This window comes from Lissotriton helveticus, chromosome 7 (genome assembly GCF_964261635.1).
Source record: "Lissotriton helveticus chromosome 7, aLisHel1.1, whole genome shotgun sequence".
Lineage (NCBI taxonomy): Eukaryota > Metazoa > Chordata > Amphibia > Caudata > Salamandridae > Lissotriton > Lissotriton helveticus.
In genome coordinates this window covers 1,863,518,750-1,863,545,812 of record NC_136068.1, presented here as the reverse complement: position 1 = coordinate 1,863,545,812, position 27,063 = coordinate 1,863,518,750, and the positions used below count along the sequence as shown (strand labels likewise).

At 43.0% G+C, this 27,063-nt stretch overlaps 1 protein-coding gene across 1 annotated transcript in view; it reads left to right on the top strand.

The window, feature by feature from the left end:
• The window catches only part of LOC144770846 (putative DBH-like monooxygenase protein 2), a 144,052-nt gene that overhangs the window by 50,938 nt on the left and 66,051 nt on the right, over positions 1-27,063 (top strand). The window contains exons 4-5 of the mRNA XM_078655626.1: positions 7,045-7,128; positions 18,769-18,933. Coding sequence (XP_078511752.1) covers positions 7,045-7,128; positions 18,769-18,933 — 249 coding nt within the window. The remainder of the gene's footprint in view (positions 1-7,044; positions 7,129-18,768; positions 18,934-27,063) is intronic.

Here is a 27,063-nt window from a genome sequence, read left to right as displayed (position 1 = left end):
GACCACTGACATCCAAATAAATCTCTTTGTTCTGGACTAGTTTGTGGCTCCCAACAGAGATATGGGGCCCATTGCTTCTTGCCACCAGTTCCACCTTTGCCCTGAGTAGCCCCTTGTGGCCATAGGATCAGTTTCCCACTGATGCAAAGGGTCACAGATGTTGCTTATGTGCGAAAAGAGAAGGATCATATAAGTAAGGTTAGATATCTCTAAGAAAGTGTTATCTTTACCATCAGACCCACAAGGGGTACTTTTGTTTTTTGTTTAAGCCACAGGGGTACTTCCATGAGCCCACTACATAAGTTCAAGAAAGCTTTTGAATTCTATGCCAATATTGACAACAGGGGGTAAGGTTCTTCATAGCCAGTGCCAAAATGGATCTGCTTAGAGTGCTCTACCATGTTAAATGCAAGGAGTGCAAAATTCACAAATTTTTATTTTGAGTACGATGTGTTATTTTCCTAAAAACTTTGTGAAATAGTAAGTATTTTGATGAACACCATAGGTGAACACACAATGTGAAAAGTGCACATGAGGGTTTACTTTGTATTCAAAAGACTCAAATGCTACTGGAAGCAATGCATGTCTTGTTCAATAAGAAAATGTCCCTCATTGAGACCTTTTCTACTAAAACCAGTTTCCCACAGGGACACTTAAGGCAGTATTCTGTGTTATACCAAATGGTGAAAATTGTCTAGGGAATCAAGGAGGCTTCGCAGGCAGAAAACTCCTTTGTAAAGTGGGCAGAATATATTATGTGTAATTAACAGTATGTGAGTTTAAATGCAACCAAGTCAAAATCAGTATTGATGTTTATTGTTTAGATTGTTGTTGGCACAGTACTTTTAAGTTGGTTTCCTACATTGTTATATTGCAAATGGGCATAATGATCTTCATTATTTCCACATCAAGAATTATAGGAAATAATGGAAATATGAGTATTTGGGCAGCAACAGATGAACATTGACTTACTGTGTCAATTTCCACACTATTTCAGTTGGAAACTTTTTCTGCTTGCAGGAGGTGAAATCTCTGGATGAATCACCAAAGAGCTGGTTGCAGCCGGTGAAATCTCCAGTCAAAAACCATGGAGCTGCAGTGCACCTGCTCCTGAATACTTGTAATTCCGAGAGGGCTGCTAACACCTGTGGAGAAGCGTGGCTCAGTGGTTAGAGGCGGCAGACCCGGAAGCTGAGATTGACCGTGGACCAGGGTTCGATTCCCCGCCTCGACGGGTCTCGGGCTCAAAAAATTCCACGGACTCGACAATTCTTGCTCTTGTGCCTACTCAACTCACGGGGTCACACTCTGCGACTCTGGGCAATAGCTTGCTTAATCTCCACTATGGCCCCTCGCGGCGGGATGCCTGGCTTTCACCTTGTGGACACCCTGCCGGGGTTTCTCACAGGGGAATACCAGGATGGGTTCCCTAAGCAAGCGCCGGGACGCTCACGGGCAGCCGTGCGCTTTACAAATCCAGCACATTTACATTACATTTACATTTATCTGCCCAGCAGAATTGTCTGGTCACTTGAAAAGAGGTCCTAAATGGAGGCCTGTTGGGGTCATCAAGGTATGCTGTGGGTTTTTCTAGAAAACGTTTGACATGCTGAACTTTCAAGCAGATAGGGAATTTGCCTCACGTGAGAGAAGAATGTCCTGTGATTGGCTTCATGTCAGTCATTCTGAAAGATTGAATCAAAAACTGACCAGTTTCTGATACTTTGTAGTCAGTGCTCATTTTTGTGGAACAAAAAGTGCGGGGGACAGATATTTTGGTCAGAAGCCACAGACAGAGCTATCGCAGGACGAGGTGCCAATTATCAAGGAAGTGTGGTCTTGGTTACACCTCATGCCTCTTTAATCTACCACTAGACCTTTCCAGCCTCTTTATCTCACTCTTATAGGTTATTTTTCCTCCCTCATTTCTCCCTTCATCAATGTCCTCTCGTCCTGCAGTGGAATGTATCAACCATTTACAGCCACAGCTGTGGTCTAATTTATTCATAGAATACCACCAGACAAAATATGCTGTAGTTATTGCAAGGAAATACCTCTTTTTGCATGATCACCCCCAAGTTGTAGACTGATGCTGCTGCTTTTGTGACCCAGAGTATTCTGATCCCTGCCAAACAAGCCTCAGTACTAGTGCTCTGACCCTTAAAACATGTATGGCTGGTTGGTTTACCTACATTGGCATGTTAATTGATTTATAAGTCCCTCGTGTATGGTACCAGGAGTACCCATGGCTTGTACATTGGTCCCCCCCCATGGAATGCACCACCTATTTTGCCCCCACGAGTGTGACAAAGCAAAACATTGCATACTGACAGAGAGGGGAATATGGGTGGCGGTATAGTCAATGCTTTTCAGGATCACATAACTGTAAACTGGTTATCAACTATCAGCAGGGACTGTTTAGAAATGGGTATCTTTAAGGCTATTTTATCCCCTACGGAATGCTGGTACAGTACTTTAGTTTATCGCCCTCTGGGGTCAAAACTGAACTTTTCCGACCTTCTTGTGGAACAAACTGCATTACATGCCCTTGCTACCAGTAAGTTTCTCCTACTGGGTGAGAACTTCTCTGACCCAGAGGTTTGTAAAAAAATTTCGGCTTTTAAGCTAGTCACCATCAAGGAGGTAAAAAAAGGCTGAGCCTTGGCTAAATCAGGATCTCCCTATGATCCATGCCCTCCTAAAATTATGGCTCTCTTAGCGGAAAGCTGTACACCAGCTGTCTGTGATATTTTTACTTGTTCCATCTCCACAGGCACAATTTCCCCCTCTTGGAAGGAAGCAGTGGTATGTCCTATTCTCAAAAAACCTACTGCAGATCCTGCTATACTCAGTAACTACCGGCCTATCTCCATTCTACCCCTGCTGGGGAAGCTGCTGGAAAGAATCATAAATCAACAACTGAGTGCTTATCTAGAAGAAAATGAAATCCTTGACGCCTCTCAATCGAGCTTTCGCCCTGGGTTTAGTATGGAGACTGCTGTTCTGACAGTCACCGACTCACTACGACTAACCATAGATTCGGGAAGTTCCGCTATATTGATTCTCTTAGATCTCTCTGCAGCTTTCGATACGATCTCCCACATTAAGCTAGCGGAGACACTAGCAAATTGCGGAAAATCAGGGACTGCATTAAAATGGTTGCTACACTTCCTGTCAGGAAGAACACAAATGGTTTTGTTAGGACCATACTCTTCGAAAAAAATGGCGTTAGAAAGGGGGGTTCCTCAGGGTTCTTGTCTGAGCCCCACCCTTTTCAACATATATATGGCCCCTCTGGCCCAGGTTGTGGAACAGCTGGGTTTAGAAATCGTGTCATACGCCGACGACACTCAGCTGTTGTTCACTATCGGGCAATGCCCTGAGCAAGAAAAACTACGCTTTTCCAAAGGCATCAGGCTGATCTCAGACTGGATCACGATGATTCATCTTCAACTGAACCCTGGGAAGACTGAAATTATGCTGATGGGGCAAGCCCCAGACATCTGGTCGGATGACTGGTGGCCCAACCAACTGGGCTCTGCCCCATCCCCTAAACTCTCCATAAAGAATTTAGGGATTAAAATTGACCACTTCTTGTCAATGAAAGATCACATCGCGGCAATGACCAGCACATGCTATTATGGTCTCCGCCTTCTTCGAAAAATCCTTCCGTTTATACCCATCTCCCATCGCAAGACGCTAGTACTGGCTATGATAACTAGCCGTCTGGACTACGGAAACGCCCTGCTGGCAGAAGCGGGGGAGACTCTGCTGGCGAAACTGCAAGTTGTCTAGAATACAGCCGCCCAAATGATTTTAAATCGCCCGACTGGCTCGCCATCAGTTCCGCTGCTCAGATAGCTGCACTGGCTTAGTATTAAAAAGAGATCTTTCTTTAAGGTCTGTTGCCTAACCCATAATGCCCTCAATAACAAAGGTCCTCGCTATCTACAACATAAACTGGTTAAATATAGTCTCAGTAGGACACTTAGATCGACTTCTCAGAACTTGTTACAAGTTCCCCGAATCCAGAGGACTCGGACTGGAGGGAGAGCCTTCTCCTATCTGACTCCCAGATATTGGAACGGGCTACCCCTGGCACTCCATTCCATCCCGCATTATGGCCCCTTCAAGAAACACCTGATGAAATCCCTGTTTTAAAAAATCCTGTTTTAATAATCTTCCGACAGCAGTTAGTCCAGTCTCTAGCAAGCGCCATGATGCCCCAGGGTGATTTGCGCGCTCTTTAAATCCAAAATACATACATACAAAATACATACCCCTAAACAAGGGTTATCCCGAAATGCATTGGGTCTCCGATGAAATTGTCACTTATTGTGAATTATGAATCATCATATAATGCAGATATAAGTCTTGTACAGCTATTTGTATGAACGTTGAAACTGGCTCAATCAAGATTGCAATACTAGATGCTTTTGACACCACTGTTTTGCTTGTATTAATCATGCTGATTTTGTTTAATTTGGTTGACTGTGGGCCTGAAGGTTGTGCATTCTGGGATGGGTTGAATAGCCAGCCGTCACCTTTAGTCTTTTAGTGTTACCCTTGTGTTTTGGCCTGAGTACGTACCAAGGCTACACAACAAAAATATCATCTAGTATTGGGAAATTGGATTATTCTTTGTACATTCATATCATTTGTAAAGTTGCCACTCAGTTGCAGAAGTTTCCAGAGGCTATTTATAGTTGCTGGCCATAAGGCAGACTTCTGTCCTCCTGGGAAGAGGTGTGATCAACCCCAGGAAGGAATAATGAGGGCCTGCTGTTTTAAGACTTGTTACCTCTTCCAGGAAGAAAAGACCAAACTTGGTGTGAGTCCAAAAATCAAGCTTCAAAGAGGACGCCACCTTTGAAGGACTAATGGTAGACAAAGACAAGAGGGGCTTCTCTTTTGTTCTGGTAGACAGATTAGGATTGTAGACAACCTCTAGGGTGGGCTACCAAGCTCTACACACTGAGAGAAGGTTTCTGCCATCTTGAGAGTGGCATATATAGTAACATTCTAGGATTGTTAGAGGCCTCACATAGCAGGAAGATGTCATCAGGAGGGTAGCGAACTTGAAGCCCATTGGCTAGGAGCCACCTCATCCTTAGTGGGTAGAATTTGACTGAAATATGGGACCTCTGTCACCCAGACCTTATGATCACATCTGAACCAGATAGAGGACTGACGAAGGACTGGCATGCAGTTTCCTAGATCCAGTAAAGAAGAGGATGTTGCCTGTGGTGCCCTGCTTGAGAAAAAGTTGCCATGAGCCACAAACAGACTAAGTGACTCCAAGAGTCAGTTGGATGACTTCCTACTTCAGGTCCAGGGATATAAAAGTTGAAGAAGCCTGCCTTGGCATGTTGTAGCTGAAATTGCTTGACTGTTGCTGTCCAGCAAAGTGCAGTCCGAAGCAAAAAATATGCACCCAATTCTGCTGGATCGAGAAGAGTTGCTGTAGTGCAGTTTATGTGGCCCAAGAAGGAAATTAGCCTCAACCAAAGGGAAATGCTGGTTTTGCTGTTGCCGGAGACCAGTAGACAAGTAGCAGCTGTTTTTGGCTTGATTTCTCCCTTACTTTGAGGGACAACAACCCGTGTGGCCAAACTCACCCCACCATGATTGTGGACCGAGGAGTAGGCCCAGTACTACCCTCTTCATCAGTGCAGCATCCTCAACGTGCTTTAGCATTTTCAGCATCCTGTATCCCTTGAATCAGGAACACTCCATTGAGGTTTATTGTGGTTTGTGTCTAAGGACTAGACCTGGACTGGAGACTACTTTGGCATCATGGTAACTGTTCACATAAACCTTACTGGTTCCCTTGATGTGCTCCCTGGCAGAGATGATCAATCAAAGTGAGCCAGAGAATCCGAACGCAACTTCTTTAAAAGTTCCCAAAAACGTTTACATTTATGGCTCAGGTAGTGGCCAGTACTTGTTCACTTTCAAGTACAAAGCTGCGAATTATGAATTGCTTGAATATTTATATCTTCGGACCCTCTTTTGGTGTCTATAACGTCATTATAAATGAGATAATTTTATGGATTTGTGTTGAAGTTTTTTGTTGTATTTCTTTCTTGTTCAGATGTGTTGGTACTTCTAAATGATTTGCATTAGTTCTTTAGACACAGATTGACTGCTCAAAACCACAGCTACTCAGGGTTGAGCTTAGGTTTTCTCAAACAAGCATGCCTGGAACCAAGATGAATTGGTCAGTGCATTACATGGTGAAGTCACACAATCACACCATATAATACAGCACATTGCTCACAGTCATTCACAAAGTAAAATCCATTCATGGTAGTCAGCTTGGACTATGTGAATGCCGGCTGCAGGCACTGGAGAGAGAGAACCGGGAGAAAGGGGACCACTGCATGGCCCCCATGATTTCCACTTGCAGCATGCTCATTTTACTATGAATGCAGAACCTGTTCCTTAAGAAAAAGTAGGGATTTGAGATTTTTACGCATAGTTGAAGGTCTGCAGTGTCTTTTGTAGGGCTCCATCTCTACATTCGCAGACTTTCGGTAAGAATTCCAAAACAGAAGCTAGTCTCAATATAATGCATAAGGTTGGAAACATCAAATCCTACTGAATGGTCATATTGCACAGTGATGGATCTGTATATGTGTTCCAGAATATGTTCCTTTACAAAATGTAGGTTTAGTGGCAAAGCAGCAGGTGTACTACTCACTGACTGCTTTAATAGCCGACCCATAGTACATTGGGCACTTGCTGTCTTCTTCACTGTCTGACAAATTGGGTTTTCAACCTAATCAAGGTGGAAAACTCCTCCACCGGTATTTTAAAGGTACATAAACAATGGTGGTGGGGAAGAGTTTTCATACATTTTCCAAACACGGTTGCACTATGTGATTTTCCCATATGGGTACACAGTTCAAAGCCATATAGAATTTCTGTCTTGACGTTATTTCCTCTTTGCTCTTTAATAACAGTCACTTTGAATTATCTTCATTATAGCCAGCCAAGGTTGGTGAAATTCTAACAACATTCTCTTTTCTCTCCAATATTTAGTTTTCTTTACCATCTGATGAAACTACCTACGGCTGTGCATACCTTCCGCTGCCACAACTGCCTGAGAAAAATCATATCTATAAGGTCATTTTTTTATACTTCTATATACAAACCATTGACCAACAGACCAAAATCCTATGCAGTCCCCTTTACACCTCTGATTATATTATCTTCAGGGTGAACAACCTTTACAACACAGTCAAAGTTTCAAAAGACCTTTATTCGAATTTGTTAAAATTCATAAAAGTACCGAACACATCAAAGAACATATACATTCACATAATACAAAACAGTTAAATAATTTACATTTCATAATAACAAAGCAAATCATACAGCAATTAGACAATAAATTTCATTAAGTTAAAAGGTTTTAGCAGTAGTATTTTTGACTAAATCTGATTTCAAGGACTTTCCATAGTCTTGCGTGCACGTATGGCTAGTCTTAGAAAAGTGCTAGTGCGAAATGTCACTTCATCATTGTCCAGGGTGAGCAGCAGCAAATAGGAATCCTGAAGTGTGAGAGGTCTAAGTTTTCTAAAATATGGGGTTAAAAGCCATTTGGTATATCTCAAATAAAATTTGCAAAAAAACAAAAAGTGCAAATCGTCTTGAGTACTTGTACCGTCACAAGGGCAGGGGGTAAAATCAGTATGGTGTTGATACCCCAGAGGAAAAGAAAGCAAAAATTTCACAGTTCCTGCCCTTAGACGAAATAATAGAGATCGTTCCCAATTTGACATAGGCAATGATAAATAGGGTGGCATGATTTGCATACAAAGACCATTACCGATGTATTTTTTAACCCCTGATTTCTGTAATTCAATTCCAAGCCGTTCATTACGGTAAAGTGCATACAGTGCCTTTTGGACCTCATATTTGTCCTTTGATTCAATAACCGTTGGCTCAGTAAACAGAATACCTCTACCAATTTCATTAAATATTTTAAAAACTTCTTTAAACCAGGGGATCTGCATGCCATTTTCACTATTAAGGCAATCCCTAATGATGTTTTGCGTAAGGGCAGCAGCCTCATTCCTCCAGATTCTGATCCAGAAGAGTGCTGGTCTTGCTTTAATAAAGTCGTTTATAAAAGGGAGGTTAAGTTCGTTATGACAGATAAAATTGGAAGAGGAAATTGGTGCTCCCAACAATTTCCTGCAGAAACGGTTTTCCTCTCTTTGAATACCAATGCTGCTGGCCAATCCCCACACTTCGGCTCCATACGTAGCAACAGGGGAACACTGTAGTTTAAAAATTTTAACAATAGCTTTAGTGGCACCGATTTTCTTTGGGCGGGGGAGACTCAGGACAGAGTTGTTGGCTTTCGAGAACTTGCTCGTGGCGTGGGCCACATGCCCACTCCAAGAGCCGTTCGCAGCGAAAACCAACCCCAGATAAGGGAACTTATGGACAGATTCCAGTTTATCTGTTCCAATTTGGATAGTACCGAGTTTCCTTTTGCCCGGCCCACAGGACATGATAAAAGACTTTTTAAAATTAACTTTCAAATCCAGTCCCTCCATAAAATTTACAAAACTATGTACAAGCAGACGTAGAGCATTAGGTGTACGTGCCATAAGGACAGCGTCGTCTGCATATAAAAGTGCGGGCAAGGGATTTCCTAAAATAGTTGGGACATCAGGGGTAGCTTTCTTTAGACAGTTGGACAAGCCATTAATATAGATAATAAACAGCAGGGGTGCTAAAACGCACCCCTGTCTCACCCCCCTCCCTATCTTGATGGCTCCCGACACCTCTCCGCCCATCCCAACACGTACCCGAGCTTTCGAGTCAGTGTGGAGATAGGCTAAGAAGTAAACAAGAGCGGCATCGAGACCGTTTGACAGGAGGGTTAACCATAGCTTGGATCTGTTCACAAGATCGAATGCGGATGAAAGATCCATAAAAGCTAGGTAAACGGGGGATGAGCGAGCAATGCAGTATTTATCTATTATCAATTTTAAGTTTAGGCATTGCTCGACAGTTCCTACCCCACTCCTGAACCCCATCTGGCAGGGGTCTAAAAGATCAGAATCAGACGCCCATTCCAGTACCCTGTTATAGATTATTCGTCCTAGTATTTTTAGAGTATTATCCAGGAGGGAGATAGGACGATAGTTTACTGGGTCAGATCTGTCTCCCTTTTTGTAGATGGGGACAATAATACTTGTAGTCCAGGTGGCGGGCATGGCTACATGTGGTAGACTGTTAAAAATGTTTAAAAATATTGGTGTCCAAAGATCAACATTAAATTTGATAATATCAATAGGGAGGCCGTCCGGCCCAGGAGCCTTATTACCTAGGCTTTCTTTGATAGCTTTCCTGACTTCTAAGTCCGAGATCTCTAAGCCTTCTATTTGGTTCAGATTAGGTAGAGGTTGCTCATCAAAGGGGGCGGCATAAATATTAGAAAAATGGGTCTCCCAGGCTGAGCTACTTATATTGCAGCTAATTTTTGTAAGCTCTTTGCCCATTTCCCTCGTTCTCCTAACTGCCGTCCAAAAAGGGCCGCTGCCACCCAGATTGGCGCTGATAACCAGCTTATCCCAGTGATCACAGAGCAAATCTGCCTTCCTTTTCGATGTTTTATCTTTATAATTTTTCCTGGCGGCTCGAACAACATCCTTACACCTGGGATTGGCAGAGAGAGCCTTTCTTAGCTCTCTATTGGCCACGGAGCAGGATGTGTCAAACCACCGTGGCTCTTTGTGGACAGCAGAGAGTGGGACTGACAAGAGATTTTTTATATTGGTGCATAAAGCTTCAAAATCAATAATCAGTTCTTCATTATTTGTACTTGGGGAGGAGAGGCGTTTCAATAAATCCGGATGTGCCTCCCGAATCGTATCTATGATGGCCCCACAATCAATTCCTCTCCATTTAAGGCGAAGGCCGTCAATTGAGGGTGTAATATCCCTTGCTCCATTTAAGTTCATAAGAATCGGACTGGGTGCGAGGTTAAAAATAGCAAACAGAGGATTATGATCGCTGAAAGACGTTTGCACCACAGTGGATTTGATTAAACAGTCCATTAGCACAGGCGATGTAAAAATGTAGTCGATAATTGAACCGTTATCCCTGCCCTTAAACGTAGGGGCATAGGGAAAATTCATATCATACCCTACACTCATTACATCAGCAAGATTAAAATCAGAGAGTATGCTAATCAGTTCCAAACCCCTGCGGTCATTACAGTGATCAAAATTAGTAGATCCATAGTTATCTATAAGTTTCACATTAAAATCTCCCCCGATCAGGATACTAGTCTTAGTGTCTACTGACAGAGAACAATCAATCATGTTTAAAACCTTAGATAAAGCAACAAAATTTTTGTTCGGTACACCATTAAAATCATTGTTGTAAAAATTAATTAAATAAATTGTGGTCTTTGATTTCAGTTTATATTCCAGAATTTGAATGTTGGAATTTGCAAAATTATCCAACTTCAAAACATTAATTATACCGCCTGCCAAAATTCTAATCCCCGTGAAGAGTCCACCCACCGCTCGGCCAAAACTAGGTTTTGGAGATGTCAGGCTGAAGCAGTGGTAGCCTTCAATATGCAGGTTATCAACAGCCCAAGTCTCTTGGAACATAAGTATGTCTATGTCATTAATTAGTTCGGTCCATGCAGGGTCAGAGAGCTTAGATTCTAGACCTGCGACATTCCAGCTTAATATTGATAGGCCGTGTTTGAACCCCTGATTAATAATTGTGCGTCTAGTATTGCCATTATCATGAATAGTTGGTTCGTTTAAAATGGCTGGAATGCTATCCAACAATATAATTTCTGGAACTGCCGTTTTAACATGGAGCAATGCTGGTGAAATTATAATTGTGGCATCCTCTTGGTTACATGCTTTTACATTGTTGCTTAATTCTTTATTTAGGGGTGTAGTCAGTCAATCCTGTTCGTCTAATGATGGTAGATAGTCGAACCGATTGAAAGTTGGGATATTATACATTGGCCTAGCTTGTGTCATCTGTGCAAACTGGAATGGGTTGGGGGTTAAGTAGGACCTATCCCTATGATTGCTCAAGTGCATAGTTGGGGCTTGAAAGTACTGCGGATGGTTGGGGGTAAGGATTGGCATTGGGGGTTGTGGGTGCCAATTGAGGTTGTTGGGAAAGGCGACATTTAAGTTCTGGTTTTGGGCAAAAAGGGGTGATTTGACCCTTACACCAAAATTCATCTCTGGGTGTAAGTTAGTGGGGAAGTTGTTGGGAAAGTTAACCGTAGCTTGTTCTGGGGGTATCAGGTGTCGGTAAAAATATCCCAAGGGAAGGAGCGTGGTGTTAAATTCCCGTAGCGATGGTGAAGGGGCGTTAGCTAATGTCTTCTCTGCCCAGTATGGTTTTCTAAAACTAATAGTGACACAGTCACCCTCACATTTTTTCCTGAGTGGTCCAATCCAACCCACCCTCTGTGTGTTAATAATCTCCCTTGCACCATCAATCGGGTAATTGCAGTTGGTAATTAGCCAGTGCAGGGTTTTATTTTTGAGTGATGTGGGATTTTCATCCTGATCCTCTCTTAGTTTGGTAACGTTTACTAACACTAGTACGTATGCACCGCATTCCGGGGGGAGATTAATGCGGGCAGGAACTTGTCTGGATGTTTTTGGGGTGGGTTGGGTCAGGATAGGATTGCTTGTTGAAACTGAAGGGTGACCTGTGGTGCTCGCAATTGGGAGTGTAATATTCGTGGTGGTTTTGGTGCCAGGATCCTTCCTTTTGTCTGTAGATTTGCTATAAGTATGGGGTATTGGTGTTTTTTGTTTAGTAATTGGGCCGTTGGCCGGAGCAGGTGCGACTTTATCTACATTATTTGGGGCAGCTGGGGGTACTTGTAATAAAGTTGTTTTGGGACCTGCTATATTGGTAGGGTTACTATTTTTTGTGCTAGCTGCAGGGCCTCCCTTTAGGAAAGTCTTAAGAGGGTTGCTCAATTCGTCTAGCTGTTTTTCTAATCGAGCAAGCCTGTTTTCGATTGGGGATAAGTAAATACTTAATAAATCCCCCAGTCTTTCCAACAGGGGGTCATATGATTTGTCTATGTTTCCATTAGTGTTTGTTGTTCTACCCTGCTGTACAGTTTCACTATCATCCCTCTGGGGAATTACCATAACCTTAGTCGCATTATGATTGTTGTCAGGGACAAAGTTGGTATTTTTCCCAGGTTTCCTTTGTGCCCGGCCATATTTCCTGGTCGTGGTGACCCGGGGCTTGGGTGCGTGTAACTTCAGTTTTTGAACTGCCCCCTCACGCCTACCTCTAACATGCCTGGTGTTATCAGCAGGTTTTGCTTTGGGAGAGGGGTTAATTAGTAAATCAGGCGTTTTTTCCAGGTCTGTGCTGGTGTCGGTGTCTGTGTCTAACAGAGGAATGGAGGCTGAGAGGTTAACCTCACTGGGAATTGTATGTATGTCAGCACAAACATCAAGTAGGGGTCTGATGTTGTTAGGCATAGTTTGTGCAGGTGTAGTGGCGGTAGCAATGAGGCCAAGCGAGGAACGTCTGGCATGCGCCAGGTCTTGTGATACCCTGCGTTCTAATAGGTTAATGCCCTGATTAATGGCATCATTGGCCTTAAATATAAAAAGGTCAATGGGGCCAGTCACAGCGGCAGCAGTTTTGCTGCGGGTGCCTCTTGGGGACATACTGGCAAATACTAACCCCTGTTCTACGGTTTGGGTAGTTGCGCAGGGCTGCAGATGCAGGTGTCAATGACACATAACAAACACAATAGTTAAACAAATAATAATAGCAAATAGTCCCGGAAAAGATAGCAGTACCCACAGTTCCCAAATGAGAAATGGCCGGTGGACCAAAGAACAGTACCTTCAAGTCGTAATGAACGGGTAAATATAAAGGGAGTGGCCCCGTCCCGTCCTCCTCAGGCCTCTGAGGGCCACAGAGGGCCCGCCCTTTGCCCGGGCTTAGCCCGGCGCGACCCCGCGCGCTCCCGCGACGCGGGAGGGACAGCTGGAATTTAAGCGCCTCCAGGCGCGGAAGTCCGGGGACCACGGAGGTCGGCGTCCCAGGGGATCCTGGGTAGTGTAGTTCAACCCGGCGGCCGCGTTTTGCCTGCGGCGGCGGGGAACCAGACACACTACCAGTTTGCTCCAAAGTGCCCCCGAAGGTCAGTAGAATGCCCCGCTCCACCGGAGGGACAGCTGGAATTTAAGCGCCTCCAGGCGCGGAAGTCCGGGGACCACGGAGGTCGGCGTCCCAGGGGATCCTGGGTAGTGTAGTTCAACCCGGCGGCCGCGTTTTGCCTGCGGCGGCGGGGAACCAGACACACTACCAGTTTGCTCCAAAGTGCCCCCGAAGGTCAGTAGAATGCCCCGCTCCACCGGAGGGACAGCTGGAATGTAAGCGCCTCCAGGCGCGGAAGTCCGGGGACCACGGAGGTCGGCGTCCCAGGGGATCCTGGGTAGTGTAGTTCAACCCGGCGGCCGCGTTTTGCCTGCGGCGGCGGGGAACCAGACACACTACCAGTTTGCTCCAAAGTGCCCCCGAAGGTCAGTAGAATGCCCCGCTCCACCGGAGGGACAGCTGGAATTTAAGCGCCTCCAGGCGCGGAAGTCCGGGGACCACGGAGGTCGGCGTCCCAGGGGATCCTGGGTAGTGTAGTTCAACCCGGCGGCCGCGTTTTGCCTGCGGCGGCGGGGAACCAGACACACTACCAGTTTGCTCCAAAGTGCCCCCGAAGGTCAGTAGAATGCCCCGCTCCACCGGAGGGACAGCTGGAATTTAAGCGCCTCCAGGCGCGGAAGTCCGGGGACCACGGAGGTCGGCGTCCCAGGGGATCCTGGGTAGTGTAGTTCAACCCGGCGGCCGCGTTTTGCCTGCGGCGGCGGGGAACCAGACACACTACCAGTTTGCTCCAAAGTGCCCCCGAAGGTCAGTAGAATGCCCCCAGTCATTACATTGCACTACCTTTACAACGCAGTCATTACAATGTAACACCCTTAACATCGCATGCCATTACAACTCTGCTATCCCGAAGCATGCCATTACAATGCATGCCACTTCAATGTATGCCATTACAAAGCATTAAAAGGTAAGTAATGGGAAGTAGTAATGTTTAACCCTTACACTATCGAGCACTTACCCTGCTGTTGCACTCACTGGAGTGCGAATAGTCATTTTTACCCCTACACTATCCAAAACGTACCCTACTGTTGCACTCACTGGAGTGGGAATAGGAATTTGTACCCCTACACTATTGAAAACGTTGCGATGTGAAAGCCGCATTGTAAAGGCATGCGTTGTAAAAGTTTGAGTTGTAACATGTCCTATTCTATCATCAGGAAAGGACATTCCTGCATTATTACTCCAAGGATGTTGTGAATTTATTTGAGTGCAAACCACTACCTTATAAAGAGTGTATTTACACACTAACATCACTACTTACATCACATATGCCTGTAGATCTCTTGTTCTGCACATGAACATTTCTACATTTGTTCATCCTCCAGAGAGAAAACTTCTAAAATGTATTTGATCAAGGCTAAATTCGGAATTCTGAACAAAGCCCATTATATTAGTCAACCTAAATATAGCATTGTCAGGGGATCTAGTGAAGTCCAGGACAGTCTCTCAGGAACATACCAGAATTCAGAACAAGAAAAGGTAAAGGGGATAGTTGATCTATTTCTTCCTGAAAAGGGGTAAAATATAAATAGGAACATACCTGAAGGCTAGAAGGAAAGCAAAACTGATGATGAGGAATGAAGAAAGTTTAAATAGGTGGTAAAGAGGGAACTGGATAGTCTACATTGGACACTATTACAATAACACAAGTACAAATAACATGAAGGTGAACGCAATGAAATAGTAGACAAACTGTCATTAATAATAGTTTGTCTGCTCCTTGAAAGTGAAAAGATCTTACAACAAAAAAGGAGCAGATTTATTTCACATATTTAAGAGATGCATTGGAGCCTCACTTTGTTGGACAAAATGAATTAATGGACAAAAATGTATGATCTTTTGAAAGAAAAATTTAAGAAATCATTATAAAGAAATCTAAAACAGACCCTGGAATTCATTTTTTGAACCCAAAGGTGTGCCTTTCATACAGGAATGCACTTGCAATCCATGCGTGCACTTTTCCTATAGTATTCTAAACGCGCCCACCGGACGGAGGCGCTACCTGTAAGAGCACCCAATCTTTTAAAACTCGTTCTAAACCACCGTTTCTACGGAACCTTCATAAAGAAATACCAGCAGTGCACCCTCCACTGAATATCTTACTCATTACATATTTAAGAGAGACACTCCTATGGAGGAGAAGCACTTGGTGGTTCTCTGTGCCAAGGCCTGAGAGTTTACCTGGCGCCCTTTGAAAGCTATGAAAATCAGGATAATACTGTAACACAGAAGACGACAAGAGGAACAGTGGAAGGTACACAGAAAATAAGCTCAGGAAAAAGCTGGATCAGAAACTGGGTCAATGTCTGAACTGAAATTCACAGATCTGCAAATCTACACACTACCTAGGACAGGACAGAAATATGTAGTCAGAAAATCACACGAAATACAATACTAGAAATCTATATATGCAAGACAGGTCTAGATGTGTGCAGTCAGAACTAGGAACAAGGCAAATGATGGAACCAAGAAGAGAGATAAATAAGAACCAGACAACAGACACAAACAAGTAATCAGAACAGGAACATAGAATCAACAACTATGAAGCTATTCATCAAAAGATGAGCCTGGATTATTGTAGCAGAATCAAACAAAGTGCTAGGAGATTCAGCAGAAAGTCAGTTGCAAGCAGCTGCATTCTGGGCTTGCTAGGCAGAAATAGCTGGGAACTCCGGGAAAGAGCACAGGTGCAGGGAGAGAGCCAGGTTCAAGGAATCAGGGAACCACCCGTGAAGGTGAGGCAGTACTGGGACTTGGAAACTGTAAGACCAGGGGAAAAAAGTAGGCAGAAGATTGGGCACAGGAGGACTCAGAACACAGTATGGGTCAGTGCCAAAGAGAAAAAAGTCCAGATTCCAGCTGTTAAGAGGTCAGAGAGGTTGGGGGAATCAGGAATCAGGATAGAGAATTGAGTACAGCCACTAGGAAGTTATCCAGGCAGGATATGGTGACAGAACACCATGATGCATTAAGAAGGTTGTGCACAAGCCTGGACTGGAATATGAAGTTATATGGGAATTAAATGTATTCAAGTGTATACCATTATGTTAGGGGATAAAGGCAGGACCCCGGAGAGCTTTTGATAGTGCAACCTAAAGACCGGATGGGAAAATACTAACAAGCATTTAATGATTTTTCAGAAAGAACTAAGATCAACTCTAGCAAGACTAGCCCTAGTCTAACTATGTTGAGCCCATTTAGATTTTTTATGCCAGAAGCCTGTCAGTAGTAAGCCACCAATACAATGTGAGTAAATTGTCCACTCCCCCAGGCACAAAGGAATTTTGCAATGGTATGTATTCTGTCCTACCGTGTTTAACTAATAAACCTGTGACAATGAGGTGTCACCTTAACAGGGCCAGCATAGGTCCCAATTATAAAGATAAATAAATCCAAATCACCCTATCATGTGGTGACACAGTCTTTTTAGTCTGTACAGGAAGAGGAATCAATAAACTGGCAGAAGCATTTGAAGCACATTGGAACCACAGAGACTTGCTATGTTATGTTATGTTATGTTATGGTATTAATAGAGCATATGATTAACTCTACGATGTCCTGGCGCTAGATTTTAGACAATCAACAGACCAGTTACCCAGAAAAGGCTAGGTGTTCAAGGCCTTGTAGAACAGTAATGGATGATTTATGGCCTGGAGATAGAAAAGAACGGGGATAGCAGATCAGGGAGAATTGTAGCAGTGCTGAATTTGAGCTAGTGGTTTCCAGTGCTCAGACCAGCACCTAAATGTCATCACCGGCACCTATGAGTCTGCCAAATAGTGGTGCTGTTTTTCTAGTTTAGACGTGAGCGCAACAATAGGGGTTTATTATTCTAATAAATGAAAAATGACTAATATTGATGCCTAACCTGTTGTTATATCATTGGGTAGCCAGGAAGATTTAGAATTGCCACATTGGTAGGAGTGTGATGGTTAGTAGTTCAAAGATGATGAAAGATGGAATATGGAAGGCTAAAAACCCAAAGGGGCACATAGATTCCAAAACCAGTGAAAAGGTCCACGCCACTAGTACTTTGGTGTATATACTAATACATCTGAGAGAATAATCCAAGAGCCACATTTACTGTTACTTAAAACACACAACATTTGAGCTAGTATCACTTTAGTTATCAAGAGATACTAGGGATGGGCTCTTAAAAAAAACACATTGTAAAAATGTTGGGTGTTCAGCATAGCCAACAAATATATAAATAATCTCCTCTGATCATATTTGTGTGTACATAAGACTCATGCATATTTATTGCTGCCAGGCTGGACTTGTACTGTTTTATGACCTAAGGAATAGCCAGGCTTTAAGATCTTTTGTGGTCCATTAACATGTTTAGAAATTATGATCTAGAATAATATTCTGATCCAATGATTACTTTCAAAAGGTAGTTAATGGATCAGAAATAAGAATAAAAGCATGTGCCCAATAAAGGCGCACTTAGCAAGTATAAGAACAAAGCTACAAAAACTGAGCCAAAATGAGGATATAATTAAATAAAGTGTCTACACACCCTACAGAAAATAGATGTTGCTACAAATATAGATCTAAAGAACGTAACTCTGAACAAATATGAATTGTGATTTTAAAGTATGGCATTGGCAGATAGGTCAATGCCTGATACTACTAGATCAGGCTTTAAGCAGCCTAAAACCATCTCACTAATGGATTTCTCTCACACAGAAATCATGGTGGTCCATTGAGCAAGCAAGGAATTGTCCCTGGCTCTGTTTTGAAGTACTCAATGAAAGTAGGTTAAGGTGAAAGCTGAACCACACTATAGTTAATACCAAATTAACATGGATACATACATATTGGGGACTGTCCTGCCTTAATTTGTTGGTGTTGTATTTGTCCTAGATTTTGAGGACAACAACGGATTGTGCAGATGATTGTCATCTAGATTACATGCATGTGAAATTATGAAAATGTGAATATTCTGAAATTGTGACAATATTCTTGCTGTTGTGGACCCCAAGTAAATGAGGTATTAGATAGGCAAGTGTTCTAATCTGATAAATGGTAGGTGCAACTTAATGTAATTTTTTTCTAGCCATAGTCTATGTTTTTGCTTGAATTTCCTTACCTGATAGGTTTGATAAATACATAGTTCATTATCCTCTCACTGACAACGTTTATATATTTATTTTTTAACACCAATATGTGTTTCACTTGTCATTGTGCATTTTCAAAACCATCCTAGTACCTAGGAAGCACATACACTTGATACAAATATTTTGATTGGAAATGTGCTTTCTTGCACCAGTATACATTTCCCTCTGGTAGGCACTATCCACAATAGGATACCTCCTAGTGTACAAATACATAGACTATTATTTAAAAGTCCCTTGTGGATTAAAATCAAGAGGGTCCTAAATCAGAGGGATTTAAATAAAATCTACTCCCATGTTAAATAGAGGGATTTGACCTAAATCTTTCCTCTGCTTATCATTCTATTGAATACAATATATATGCTCCTGCAACATTTCCCTCATATTTAGCACAAGAAACAAAATGTACTTTCTGTAACTAATTTTCTACTCTTTGACCCCCTCACAGTTTGATTCGATCATACAAGATGGCAATGAAGATCTGGTTCATCACATCCTGGTCTATGCCTGTTCAAACTCCACTAACGTCACCATTGCTCCGGGGATATGTAATGACAATCCAGACTTTTATTCCTGTTCGGAGGTTATTGTTGGATGGGCTGTTGGTGGCAAGGTAAGTCAGTGAATGAACAACTGGGCTTTTCCAAGGTTTTTGGTCATTGTTACATGCACCATCAACTACTAGGGGTATTTTTTAATGGAGGAGGGTGATTCAACTCCATCTATATCTCAGGATCTCTCTGCATTATTGGAGCTACAGGGTAGTTTTCCATGTGGCTCAACCATCACTTCCATTTTGATCAAAAATCTTGTGTCTTTTGCATCACAATCATTTCCCTTGTTACTCAAAGAACACCTCCACTCTTGTACCCTCTGTTCACAACAGTAAAATGCCCCCTACTCATCTCCCAAGTCCTGTTTTGTTCCACCCTCTGAAGAGCTTCCCAGGAGAAGAATTTTTAATGAGACTGAGAACTCTTTGAATGGGCTAAAGTCCGGGCATGGAAGGGTTGAAGAGGGACGGGGGAAAGAAAAGACAAGTAGGGATGTGTAAAATATAAAGGATAAGAGAACAAAAGTGGGCACATGAAGTAAAAGAATGATAGAAGAAAGAAAGCAAATGGAGATAAGGGAAAAAAGGGGACTGAAGAAGAATCTAGATTGAAAATATGCCACCTTGTTCAACTGGCACATTCGAGGACTCGGTGGGCAATGCAAGGCCCCATTTTGTGCCCTCACTAAATACATCAGCAGTCCTATCCTCTAAAATGGCCGCTATAATGATAAAGGCCTACTCCTTACCACTTCACCGAAATAAACATAGGAACAAGATCCCTACATACTCCTTACTTATCAGTAAAAAGAAACAAAGGACCAACTACTGCAAATTGGCCTCATGGAAAGGGAGAGAGGACTAATCCCAGGTAAGGCTCACTGCATGGAAAACAACATAGGACTACAACCCAGATCTCCTGATAATGATGCAGCCATATTGGAATGACTCCTATGCTGGCAACTAAATAGCAGACTGTGTCCAATCTCATCTGACCCTAGAAGTACAGTGCCCCGGCACCACAGGTGTTAAAGAATAACAAGAACCTCCTACCACCAGGATTATCTCCAAAGAGTAAGAGGACTTATCCCAAGGCACCAGCATCTGTGACCTATCACTACTTAAACTCTCCAAATAGATCTCATTCAACTCTACCTCTCCCAGAATGTTGACCTTCTCACCCCACCCCCTAACAAACCATTCACACACCGTGGAGCCCATGGGCCTAAACACCTACTCCATCAAATACCCCCTAGCCTCTCAAAAAAGGCAGCCAAAGGCTTCAAACATAGATTACTTAAATCACACCCAGAAACCCCAATCTCTGACCCTTACTTCTCAAATGAGACAGGCCACATATCAAACAACATTATCTTCCACACTAGAAGGAGAGCACAATGGTGGAAAGCCTTCCTCACCCTATTCGCAATTGCAACCAGTAAAAAAACTGCACATGGTCTTACACTATCTATTATTTCCTCCCCGTTCCACAAAGCGACTGCCACTATTTCCATTTATCATAATAGGATCATCCTCATGCAGACATCAGACCACAACCTGAATATACTGGACCACATCTTTCTGATCATTAAAGCAAAGGACGCAAGAGCCTCTCTCACCCCTCTAACAGACCGCTCTCCTAACCCTCTGACTGACTCCTTACCTGACTCCCCATCCACACAGTCTCCAATGGTATCCCATAGCTCAACTACACCCACCCCAGGCCTAACCAACACACCACTAAATGACTTACATATCCATTATCCCTACTACCCCCAGCACCACCACTATGTCTACAAGTTCTACGATGTCCACCTCGCATCATACTTGCATCACCTCACACGTAGTCTACCCACACGTCCCCTCACCCCCCACTTCCACTCCCCATCTCCATAACCAAGTCATCGGCTCCTTTTCAGACAGTTCATCCCTCCCCACCTCCCCATTAATCTAATTTCAGGTGACACTCCAATTTCCCCTTACATAACTACACCCGATAAGTCTGCAGGCCGATATTCTCCCCCTCCCTATGCTATGATTCTCACTGTCTCCCTCACACAACCCACACCCACACCTCCTCACATCCCCTCTCTACTCCCCCCTCCCAGTGACTACTGCTCTATATCAATGCAGCATAACAAATCAAACACCCCAACAGCACACATAAATACCCCTTCTCGTCCCCCATCCACCCCTCTTGTCCCCACGGACTACCACACTGAAATTCCACCACTCCTCAAACCAGCTCTCCTCACTCCCCGGGGCACAACACAAGTCACAACCACTCAATTAACCACAGGTCAGGCTACTAATTTTATAACGTCTACACATGACCCCAGATTAGATGAGATATTACTATCCTTACAAAAAATTAAAGAGGACATCCAAGCTCTTCATGTCCTGATCCGGCAACAACCCACACCACAAGTGAAACCCATTCAGCAGTCATGCACTAGCCCCTTGTCTAAATTGCTCCCCAGATGAAATACAGTACCTTACCCCAATGCTTTAACCCCTCCAGTAAGGGAAAAGCAAACCCTATCACCGAATGACCTTACTTCCCTACTTCATTCCTACGAACCCCCTTTCCTACCATCTAGACTTGCGTGTACGGAAAATAAGCAGATTCTGTCCTCAATCCAACTCAGCCATTCCATTGCACCCAGAATTACAAGACACACCCCCAAAGGTATTGTCGAAAACAACCTCAAAAGAGTTCCCATCTCCCACGACCAGAACACCACCCCAACAAAGACCCAGATAAAATGTATCCTTCTAAATTGTAGATCGGCAGCATGTCATACCACTGATAAAGGGGACCTCATTATAACCAATGATCCCGACCTTATAATCTTAATGGAAACATGGCTAACTGAATCATCCACACCCATCTTTGACATACTAATTCCTCCAAACTATCACATCACCAGACTGGATAGACCAGATATGATTGGAGGTGGTATTGCCTGCATCCATAGAAACAACCTTTCTGTAAACCGCTCCAACACCACAGTGCACTCCTCCTGTGACTACCTTTGCCTACACATCACCAGCAATGATAAGCCAATATGCTCACTACACTCTTTCTACCATCCTCCCGATAACAACCTTACCTTCATCGCACACATGATGGATATCCTAGCCACAAACGCAGGACAACAGAATACACAGAACTTCCTGGGAGATTTCAACCTCCATTGGAACGATCCTGACGACCCAGAGGTCAATAGCCTTAAAATGTTCTTGTCCGACCTCAACTTGTCCCAAATCTGTAATAGCCCTAAACTATCAATCCTTGATCTAGTAATTTCTAAAGGAGACTCTGTCCAGCTGGAATCAATTCTTCCTTGCGATTGGTCAGATCATCACATAATCACTTTCCATATCAGGGAAGTAGTTAAACTACTCTCTGTACAACCATCAAGGACAAAAATCTGGAAGAGGAACCTAGAAAACATCCATCCTGCCGATCTCGCATCTGCTAGTCACATCCTCTCACCCCCACCCGATGGATTAAAGAATGTACAGGACATAACCACTCACTACGTTAACTCTATGAACAAGATACTTGGCACCTTAGCTCGCATGCAACTAAAAAGAATCACCAGCAAAATCTCAAATCCCTGGTATGATGGCAGACTAAATGAGGACAGACGTTCTGCCACCCACCTCAAAATACTAAGAAGCACCAGAAATGCCCACTACAGAAGGATGTGACGCGCAAAAGCTGATTTCATATGCAAACCATTAGAACAAGCAAAAAAAACAAGCCAATCCGGATATACTCCTCAATTGCAAAGAACTTGCCTCCTTTTTTTCAACAAAAACTGAAAACCTAAAGACTGACCTTCTGAACAACCTATTATCCCTGAATAACCCACACTCAATCTCCCCGCTGTCCACACCAGGGACACCACTTAACTGCTCTACAAAGCTCGACCTCAAGAACAACGCCTTCTGGACCAACTTAAACTACTATTGCGAAGAAACTATCCTAAACACGCTCACTACCTTGAATCCCTCCAATCATTTCACTGACCATCACCCAGCATCCCACTTAAGGACCTTCATTCCACTGCTAGCTCCCCTATGGACTAGGATTATAAATACCTCCCTTCTGCAAGGAACAATCCCAGACATCCTCAAAGCCGGTCAGGTTTCCCCGTCCTAAAGAAATTAACAGCAGACCCCTTATACTTGAACAACTATCGCCCAATATCTAACATCTCAACCCTGGCCACATGGCTTGAAAAATGTGTGCACATGCAGCTTAGCAACCACATAGACCATTTCAACCTTCTTGATCAATTCCAATCAGGCTTTCGTGCTGGGCACAGTAACGAATCAGCCATGACCAACATAACAGATGATGCATAACAAATGCTGGATCAAAACAAAGCCTGCTTGCTAATCTTACTGGACTTATCCTTAGTCTTCAATACAGTCAAACACAACAACCTACTGGATCTCTTGAAGCAAAGAATAGGACTATCTCGACCAGTGTTAAACTGGTTTACCTCCATCCTCCAAAATAGACACAAAGATTCAAGATTAACCAATCCCTATCGAACCCCACCCCAGTCACTTTGGGAGTACCCCATGGTTCTTCCCTCTCCCCAACACTCTTCAATTTATTCATTGAACCACTCACTGAGCTTCTCAACTCCGTAAATATAATTTACCACATGTATGCTGATGAAACACAGCTCTACATTAAGGACCATTCTCTCGAAGACATCAAGTCCCTCAACTCTACGCTCCAAAAGACACAAACCTGGCTAGCTAGGAACCATTTAAAACTCACTAAAGACAGAATTCTTCTTAATCGCTCCCCCCAACCACACAATCATCATAAGCGATTGGATAAAGCACCTAACTGTACTTGACGGTCAACCTCTCAACATCGATTCCGCCAAATCCCTAGGAGAAACCCTGGACAATAAACAAAATATGCAGAAGCATATCACTGCTGCAACTACAGGAGCACATTTTCAGATAAATACCGTGAGAAAAGTGAAACCCTTCATACTTGCTAATGACTTTAAACAGGCAGTCCAAACTCTAGTAATTCCCACAATTGATTATGGGAGTTTCGCTCTCTGCGGTCTTCCTAAATCAACAACCGCTCCGCTAAGAGCCGCAGTCAATACAGCTGCTAGACTGGTCACTGGCAGAAAAATAAGTTGCCACATCTCACCTGACCTGTAGACACTCAATTGGTTGCCTTTTAAGGCCAGCATCCACCTAAGAATCACCTGTATGACTCATGTGGCATGGCATCACAAATCCCTGAGGTACCTAGCGGACAAACTAGTACTATCGGGTGGTAACAGATCTACCAGGAGTTCGGATAAACTTCTACTTAAACCACAGCGTTTTTTCCAAAAAGAAAACATATAATCGCACCTTCTCAGAAATGGCTCCCAGGATCTGGAATGCTTTACCCCCAGAAACAAGACTATACTCATGTTTAAATACACTTGAAATGTTACTTTTACATTCTTGTAGATATATGCTAATTTTTAATAGTTATCAGACTGTACTCTCATAATTCTGTGTTTTGTATGTATTTGTCATCCTATATTTGCCCTGTTAAGCGCTCTGATACGCGCAAGGGTCTTGTTCACGCAATACAAAACCGTCAAAATAAAAGAATAAAGAAGAAAAATGAAGATGATCAATAAAGTTTACACCAAGTATCATTATAATACAGAAAACTGTAAGTAGAGCAAGAAGGGTCACATATATATTTTCAGTTGAGATTTTTTTCAAATAATCAAAACAACATAAATAAAGTATAAGTATTACCTCAACATATAATCCTTTGTTTCTAATCCTACTTTAATAAAAGCTCGACCTTGAGTGCACAGTGCTAATGTTTTAGCACAGGAATCTATTTCAAAGAAAACTAGTGAGACTAGTGAGTCTTGGGATGTCACAACCACAGGATTGACTTGAGTTGACAATGATTCTCAGGAGACAAACTTAGTTTTCTTTAACATTATACTAACCCATGTCCTGTTGGGATGCACATCTCTTGCCTGTATCTGATTTGCTCCAACATCAATACCCATGTTGCTCACTATTCACTTTACCTTCCGTTCAACTATTAGTCAGATATACTTACCCAATGCATCATAACCATAAAGTAAGGCAAGCTCAGAGAGATAAAGACCCCAGGCAGTATTTACTTACGAAGGAAGCACAGTACAATCACTCAATGTGGGTTCCCTTCATCACCAGAATTTGAGAGGAGCTGCAACAATCCATACTTTTCTTAGGATGCTAGGGACTTTCCTGGACTACACAGCTGGTATGAGGATGCCCCTCTGTGTTTCAGTCAATATATTTACCCCACACTGTGACCAAGTCATTTTGCCAGTCTGCAGGATCCAGTCTGATTGGCTCAGAGCTGCTTACCAATTAGAATACCTGAAACATCCTCCCTCTTCACAGAGTAAAACTATACAGAAGGCTTCAGTAAATCTGATTGGATCACATTCACCCTAGAGTTTAGGCCACTCATTATTTTCAAAAATCTGTTGACACTTTCAGTGGATAAAGCAGACAGTGTATACAAGGCATGTATCATATAATAGGAACATAGTAAGACGAGAAACAGTTGAACATCATTGTAGGTCTTGAAAGATCAGCATTATATTCCCATATTCACATATCCACTTACAGTAAATATGTTGGAGCACCCCATCAAGAACCAACAAATCAGTACCATAGTGTAGAGAAAAATATTCTGGATTGATTGTGACAATGCCATTGCCGCTATAGCCAAGGCCTCTGAGCCAGCATGTCTCCTGCTGTGTTTAAAGATGGAAGGAGAGGGGGAACAAATATATAGGAAGTGATTTTGCAGATGTGATCCCACCGAGTCCTTCAGATTTCATATTGTTTCTACCCCAGACCTCACCCAGTCGGTAGATCCTAGTATAGTCCCAGTGTTTTACTCCATCTATAGTTTGAATTGGGAAAGTTAGAGCCCTGCCAAAGAAGGGTTTCATGTGGCAACCGGCCTCCCCACAATATCCACTTATGGTCCATATGCCCCACTTGCAGGTTAGTCTTCATGACAGAAGGTAGCGAGTTTAGTACTCCAGCTCTGAGTATGTTACGTGCAACGACCATTCAAACTGACCAGTTGTGACCTGTGGACTGGGTCATTGCCCATAGCAACAATTCATCTGTTATTGGAGTCAAGCTGGGCCATACAATAATAAATCTGCATGGTAGATATACCCAGTCCACTATTGTAGACCACTTGTAAGCACTTCTCAAAGTCTACCCTTGGTTGTTTTACTACTCACAGCACTTTCTAACCAGCACAAAACATTTTGAAGAAGCTGGCTGGCACATTGTATAGTTTTGGAGTACATAATGCATCCTTGGCAGTGCAATCATTTTAAATAACATAGTTTAATCCAGCATAGGGAGAGGGAGAGTGTCTCAGTTGCACAAGTTGTTGCACAGTTTAAGCAGCGGGAGTGTATATTGAAGGTCCAGCACAAATGCGAGCTCCGCAAGACTTGCACACCCGGGTATTTAAAGTTACCTTACTTGACTCACCACTGGAACTGCCACTCCATTGCCTGGGGCCCAATCTGCACCAAGATCATAATATGTTTATCCCAGTTGCCCACAATGTCAGACTACCCTTTGTAAAGTCAGAAAAATGTATTAACTACTGACTGCTCCACATGGGGTAGTGGAGAAAAAGCAGCATGTTGTATGCATACTGTGCAAGTTCATCGCACCTGATCCCTTTGGCTAGTGGTTCAATTACCAACACAATAAAAAAAAAACAGGGATCCATATTAAGGACCTTGTTTATTCAAGAAGGGTTCTGACAGTCTACTGTTTATCCTTACACAGACTGATTGGGCCGCATGAAGACCACTATAAGACATTGAGAGACAATTTTCATTTTGAGTAGAACTTGATTTCCATATTAATTAATCCTGGTAAGTCTGTTAAGTTTGGACTCTTGAGGTTTCATGCATTTAAAATGGTTTTGAGTAGAGATTAATAATAGAGATGGATTAGATATTGAAAGCTGTGAACTGTTAATGGGAGTAGCGGATGTGTGTGTCTATTAGATTAATTGATTAGAAAAGAGGAATGATTTGAAAAGGATACTTGAGCGCTTATTATGTAAATATATTTCGGAGGAGTCAAAGA